This window comes from Phoenix dactylifera, chromosome 5 (assembly GCF_009389715.1).
Source record: "Phoenix dactylifera cultivar Barhee BC4 chromosome 5, palm_55x_up_171113_PBpolish2nd_filt_p, whole genome shotgun sequence".
Lineage (NCBI taxonomy): Eukaryota > Viridiplantae > Streptophyta > Magnoliopsida > Arecales > Arecaceae > Phoenix > Phoenix dactylifera.
Window position 1 is genome coordinate 5,688,029 of NC_052396.1, and position 7,157 is coordinate 5,695,185.

Genomic DNA, 7,157 nt, shown 5'->3' on the forward strand with positions numbered 1-7,157 from the left:
CCGTCATCATATTAATGTTAATCAAGCACTATGCAATCCTTAATTTCTGTTTGGAGTGGAACAATATGAGAGATCCCTTACACCAATCTCCACTAAAGGGCTCTTTCTTTGGAGGTAAGACATCATATGGAAAAGTTTGGTCAATTTTTTTCTTGTCCAACTCACCCATGTTCTCATGCTCCATTAAAAAAAGTAAGATTACTAAAGTTAGTTCTTTATGGGTAACATTTACGTATGAAATAGGTGGAAACACTTATCCATCTGGAAGACAGATAAATTAGTTTCCCATCAGCTTGATAAAACAGCTCTATTTTTTGTTCCTAAAATACATCCCTTTATGGTGATACACTAACAAACCCTCACCTTTCACATGCTGTCTTTATCTATTATGAACCCAAACCCAAGCGACAGAATTGCAATCCATATACAAATTCCAACCAAAATATCAGATTTTTTTGATAAGTATTGTCTGGCTATCACTTATCTAAAAATTGCAGATTTTCAGATAAGTTTTATGCCCCTCAGAGAATGAACCCTAAATTCAAAATAAATTCATCGTCAAAAGCCTATGAATTCTGGCGGCCTCTTTCCAACCAAAAAAACAAAAGAAGAAAGAGAAGCCTATGAACGAGACATGGTGCCTTCGTTCCAAATATTTTTCGAGCCAGGTTAATTGAAGCATCTCTTTCCATAATTATTTGTCCAACCGACAAGAATCTTTCTTCCGCATAGACCGTGAATTCTCTGGAGTCTGATTTTCCAATTGCGTAATTGGGAATTGTATAGGCCCGTAGGGCTATGGAGGGTGAGATCTTCCAACGCAATCTTAGCCGCCGGATCCGTCTCATCATTTAGGATTCGCATAAAAGCATGAGACGAAAGCGTTAAGACTCTGCTTCCGTTAGTCGGACCTGAAATCGCTATTCAAGCGAATTGCGAAAGGGCTCCGTCTCATTGTCTTCGAGCAAGAGAGGAAAGGCGTGGGGGAGGGAGAGGCACCCGCGGCGCGACAGAGAGAGCCACTGTGGTGACCCTGCATCCCGATCTCGCTCTCCGTCGAGTCCGTCGAAGCGAGAGATTAAGAGAGGCCCGGGCATCTCCCCGATCTTGGAATCCCCGGGTTATTTCCTTCGCACATCCATTGCGACCTCGCCCCCTTCCATCGGGCGCTCGGCAGCAGCTCCGCGTCGACTCTCCCGAGTCACGAAATTTCTTCACCCGAATCCTGTCAGGACCACGTACTTGTGGGTAGATATTCTTCAATTTGTGCTTTTTGCGGTTGCCGTTGATCTCTTCCAATAAGATTTTTTTTTTGGAGGAGACGTCGTTCCCTGCCCGTTGATCACAATCAGAAGGTCGTCGTTTCTTAGGGAACCTGCACCCGAGCGAGCCGCTTCTAGAAGCCTCAACTGGGAAAAAAAAAAAAGAAAAAGGAGAGCCTATGCGGCAAGAGACGAAGATCAGTTGCATCAAGTATAACACCGAACAACCTATGGATCAAATCATCGCATGCAACGTACATTAACTGTCACACGTGCAAAGATATTCCCCACAGATGGAGACGGTTGGCGATTCGCGCAACCAGCTGATCTGCAGCCTAAAAAGGAGACCTTCTAGACGGCCTTGCTCGCAAGGATCGGAGGAATGCGCCCGCTTTTAATTCGTACCATCCTTCGCTGTCTCTGCACACGCCTTCATTTTCACTTTGCCTTTCTTACCCCCAGCTCCTCGTTCTCGGATCAGCCAGATAGAAAATCTACACCGCCATATTCCACGCAGCTGGACTTTATGATTCGTGTCTCCAATTTTAGGACTTCCGCTTTATTTCGGAGCTTATCCGCCTCCGCTTCTTTCTCCGCTCCCCGTTTTAATTCCAGCTTTCAGATTCATAGTAACCTTATCTCCCCCGTGCCCACTCCGCGACCGACACGTGTTGGGACGAGCGGTGGAAGCGCCATCTGGGGAACCTTCTGGAAAAAAAACGCCCGGGGGGGAGCTTCTCGCGCTTTCCTTCCGTTTCCTCCCTTTTTGGTTGTTTGGATGGCTTTCGGTTCCGCGTCGCCTTCGTGGTTCCCCACTGCCCTCTGTTTCTCTCTTCTCCCATCCTCCTCTTCCTCCCCTCTCCTCTCTTCTTCCCCTCTCCCAACTCCTGCCTTCTAATATAACCCTCACCGAACCTTCTAGAATCTTCAAATCCCGAAACTACCCCACGCCTTCCCCTCCCCTCTCCAAAAACTTCCTTCTTTAGGAAAATAAATTCATCTTGAGATCTCCGCTATGTTCCCTTTTCCAGGAAGGTTTCAGAAAAGGAGGGTTTGGGCTTGGCTTTAGATCTCGGAAGAGATCGCCAGATCGGCGTTGAGTGGCGATGGCTCCTCCTCCTGCACAGGTGGAGGGTGAACAGCCGACGCCGGCGACGGTGGCGCCGGCGGCGGCGGACGGGCAGAGGTCGATGCCCACGCCATTCCTGACGAAGACGTACCAGCTGGTGGACGATCCGACCACAGACGACGTGATCTCGTGGAACGAGGACGGGAGCACCTTCATCGTCTGGCGACCGGCCGAGTTCGCCCGGGATCTTCTTCCTAAATACTTCAAGCACAACAACTTCTCCAGCTTCGTCCGCCAGCTTAATACCTACGTGAGTTCCATTATTCCATTCCGTTGTTTGGCTTTCTTGCGTTCATCGTCTTTCTATTTTCCTTTTCTTTTCTCCTGATTTTCTTTTTTTTTTTTTTTCTTTTTGTGGTTCGGATTGTAGGGATTTCGGAAGATCGTGCCGGATAGATGGGAGTTCGCGAACGAGTGCTTTAAAAGAGGAGAGAAGCGGCTTTTGTGCGACATTCACCGCCGGAAAATCACTCCCGCGCCGGTCCAGGCGGCAATCCCGATGGCGGTCCCGGTAAACCGGGGCGGTTCGCCGGAGAACTCGGGCGACGAGCAGGTCTTCTCCTCGAACTCCTCCCCTGGAGGAGGACAGCAGCCGGCGGCGGTGGGGCGGGCCTTGCCGCTGGGGTGCAGCAGCGCGGCGGAGTTGATGGAAGAGAACGAGCGGCTCCGGAGGGAGAACAAGCAGCTCTCGCACGAGCTCGGGCAGATGAAGAATCTCTGCAACAACATCGTCCTCCTCATGTCCAAATACGCTTCCAGCCAGCAGCAGGGCGGCGCCACCGCCGCCGATCGTGGCGGAGGCGGGTCATCGCTGGAGGTGGCGACGTCGCTGGAGCCGATGCCGGAGAGGTGGTCGCAGGAGGCGTCGGGCCCCTCCCCGAGGCTCTTCGGCGTCCCGATCCGGCTGAAGCGCTCCCGAGGCTCCGATGCCGAAGGGCCGCAGCAGTCAGCCCCGGATGTGAAACCTGAGCCGTTGGATCCGGGAGCCGATCCGCAAGACTTGTCGTCGGACCACCGCGGATCATGGCTCCTTTGCTGCCCTCGTCCGAACCAGCGGGTGTGTGCGACGGATAGCAGGAGCACGTGATCGAAGGTCTCCATTACGTCCTTGGCGGGCCACCTGGCTCAGAAGCCTACAGAACTTCCTAGAATTTTCTTTCTTTCATGTAGAATCATAATCTGAAAAAAAAAAAAAAAAAAAAAACCCGAAAGTGCATGATAAAGTGCCGCTGCTGTCGCGCTAATGGAAGGGTTAACGCCGTCCTTTTCGCAGCTGATCATTTTTTTTATTTTATTTTTTTAACAATGTAGCTGTTCTTGGATTGTCGGCGTCGCTCTCTTCCTTCCCCCATTCCACCCTCTCTCTCTAAGAGGTGATGTATTTTTATCCTATTTCCTTTGTATATGACACTGAGAATAACGTAGTTGTCTCCGCCGGTCTTATTTTTGATCCGCGTTTTCAGGTGACCAATTGTAGGTTGATGCGCTAGGTCGTAGGCGGACCGTCTGATCAACAGCGGTAATGAGGACATGTTAGTGACGTGATGATGGAAAATGGGTCCAGGTGTGGGCCCATCGTGGAACCAGGAAAAGTAAAGGCAACTCGAGAAAAATGACTTGAGATGGTCACGCGAACGTCTTCCACCGGTCACCTGGGGCACAATTCAAAGGGATCGATGAGTGAAATTTTTGACTTTACCTATGCATTTTCGAAATAAGAAAGAAAGGTTCGGAGGGACATGAGGCATTTCCGGGACCAGGATGTGAGATATCTGTCTTTTCTTGATACTCCCGTTGTTGGCTTGCACGTCTATATTATTATTGGCCTCTTTTCGATGTGGTCTGATATGAAAAACAATGGAATTCGAAGGAAGGAACTTCTGGAAGTGTTGACCAGAAGTGGTACCACAAAATTCGATTTGTTTTTTTATTTATTTATTTATGGTACAGTTGTAGCTCAGTCAATCCGGTACGTGAAGCTACGTAGCTTTGATCGGCTGGCGGCGCCGTGAAGCGGGTCTTTGGATGAGGTTTACACGTCCATCCGGTAACGCGCCCTGCCCTGCTCTCTAGATTGTTCGGGACGAACCTATTATTAAAATAAGATATTTCACGAATATATGTCTAACGATATTTTAGAAATAAAAATTAAGGAGATAATTTTGTTTATTTCCAGCTGATAATAACCTCCAGCGGAGAAGCCAAGGATCAAAATGTAAGGTGTCGGCATTTTGCACCGCACCTAGTAGAATATGTTTTCTTTTCTTTTTTTAAGGGTCTAGGTGCAAAAGAATTGATATTACTAAATGTATGTGGAATGGTCTCACTGGACCCATGATAATATGTCCTTCTCGAGAGAGTAATAATATTACGACAGACAACCAAACAACCTCCACGCGTAAAGCTTTGATACTTTTAAATGTCTATGCACGTAAATGCAATTCCTGTAGCTAGCATTAGTTATGAAGGTCAGCGACTATAACGGTGATTAAATTGTTAATTGTTCTTGTAGATATATGCGCCTTTCTGTGTCAAATATGTGGCTTTCTATGTGACAGATGGTCGAGTTAAACATCTCCAGCGCAATTTGATGGCATCCCACTCTCCCTGGTCTTCCGTAACATATTCAAAATTTAGGTGAAGAGGCATCTTTTTTTCTTGACATATCGTTCCTTGCCACGAAGGTCTTATTGTCGACCCAAAATATGTATTTTGGGTGTCACAGTTTAGATTAATATGTATTTAGAACATAATCAATAATTGAGATAGCTTTCTATATTAAGCTCATAGTTACGTTCGAATTAATAAATGCTATAATGTGAGAAGCTTCGCCAAAGTAACATATATATTTTGGACCATGACCAGACCACTTTGATGAGTGTTCATTTTGTCAAACTTAATTCTTCTATCCAATAATTCTCAGCCTTGGTAACCATGACCATTCTACTTGTCAGTAGGCCTTGAAGTCAAAACGAATACCAAAAAGGAAGACATACCATAAATTCAACAATGTAGTTTATAAAATTCGAAAAGTTAGATATTAAAGGCTGCAGAATAGTTTATTTGTTTGGTAAATTATATTCAAATTAACATTTCATAATAGCTAAAATTTAGGAGCATGTATTTTTTTTTTCTTTTTTAGGACTAGGGTGGGAGGAATCCCGGCCGAAATTAGGGTGTGGGCAAATTCAATCCTCAGTATCAATCTCCAAAGATCATAGCAATTGCACTAGTTAAAAATACATGAAATTATATTTTTTATTTATTAAAGTTAAGATTTTAAAAATTGAAATATAGAGTTTCCATGTTGAATTATTTTTCAATGTCATGTTGGACCTAAAGGGTTTAAATACCATACAAGGTTTATGAGACTGGATATATATATCATATGAGGTTTATAATAAATTAAATTCAATTATACCATGTTATATTATATTATATTATATTATGTTATATTATATTATATTATATTATGAAGAATCAGCATAAATATTTTTATCCCTACAAAATTTTTATTATAGCGAAAACAATTTTGCATGTTTTTTCTATTACGACTTTTGTCCAAAAGCTCCCGCTTGAAGCTTCCCTTAGTTTACTTTTTCACCAATCAACTTTTCAAGGTTACAAATTTATTTAAAATTTTTTATCAAGTACTTCAAAATTATACCCAAAAAAAAAACTTTTAACCCTCCAAGAGAAGTACTTTTTAACTCTCTAACTAGACAAACGGGGCTAATTCATGAGACTTGGTGATCATGCTGGTGACTCCATGTATGTCTGCCTAGCTACATAGGTAATTGACCATGGGTTCAAATGGGACTAGGCAATTATGCATCCAATATGAGGGCTGGACCTAAGTTAGTCAAAGGAATAGGACTTTGGCATATATTTCCTTATATGCAGAGGTTTGATCTGGGACTCTAGTCATGCAATTGAAAATAAAATTTTAGAGCATCATTTTAGATTACTTTCTGAGTCTCTGCAGTTTAGCTTGTTAATAAAAACTAAAACACTTTTGCTCTTTACGAATAATGTCTATTTAGCCTATGGTTGCCAGCTAGATTCTGCCCATTTAAGAGTTGAAAGCATTGCAAAACTCAAGACAATCTTGTACATGTTTTAGCCGATGCTATTAATGACTAATCCTCATTAGTCAGGAAAGCCAACCTGTCATCTAGTTGAACTACCTCTCAGCAGGATGTGACAACTTTAAAAAAGTTGTGGCCATGTACCTCAGTCTTCGGTAATCACACATTCATTGGGGTTAGAGATCAACTTATTGTGGGGCCTAGATCCGGCTCAATTAGCTATCAACCGGACGGCAGGTGAAAAAGAAGAAACGAAAACGAAAATGAAAACGAAAACGAAATAGAAGGAGAAGAGGGTTCTTCTTTTGCAAACCTCCCGGTGGCTCCTGCTTTGTTTTGCAAACGAAATGATATTCCTCCCCTATTCTTGGGATCCCTGCCTCCGAGATTCATTCTCCCCTTCTTCGTGGCGCCTCCAAATACTTGGCCCCGTTTGATTCGCGAAAAAAATTTTTTTTCATAAAAATATTTTTTTGAAAGCTAATTTCTTAAAAAATAATGTTTAAAAAATAATTTTGATATATTTAATTGATCATAAAAATAGCTTATGTTTGGTTAAGTATCTATTTTTATAGAAAAATTGTGTGAAATATCTATTCTACCTTTAATAAAGAAAAGACATTATCCATGGATTTTAATAGTTTACGGATAGTTTGGAAAGAAAAAAAAAACCAATTT

At 43.5% G+C, this 7,157-nt stretch overlaps 1 protein-coding gene across 2 annotated transcripts; it reads left to right on the plus strand.

Annotated features, from left to right (window-relative positions):
- The first annotated feature begins 444 nt into the window (after positions 1–444).
- LOC103707697 (heat stress transcription factor B-2b-like) lies at positions 445–4,224 on the plus strand. Of its 2 annotated transcripts, XR_005511947.1 has the most exons (3): positions 445–2,641; positions 2,762–3,764; positions 3,855–4,224. XR_005511947.1 is itself a non-coding variant. In XM_008792285.4 (2 exons), the coding sequence occupies exons 1-2, from the start codon at positions 2,369–2,371 to the stop codon at positions 3,476–3,478; spliced, it is 990 nt and encodes a 329-aa protein (XP_008790507.2). In that variant the 5' UTR covers positions 445–2,368; the 3' UTR covers positions 3,479–3,839. The 2 variants fall into 2 exon arrangements, 1 of the variants encoding a protein (XP_008790507.2); XM_008792285.4 differs by lacking the exon at positions 3,855–4,224 and having other exon boundaries at positions 2,762–3,839.
- The last annotated feature ends 2,933 nt before the right edge of the window (positions 4,225–7,157 follow it).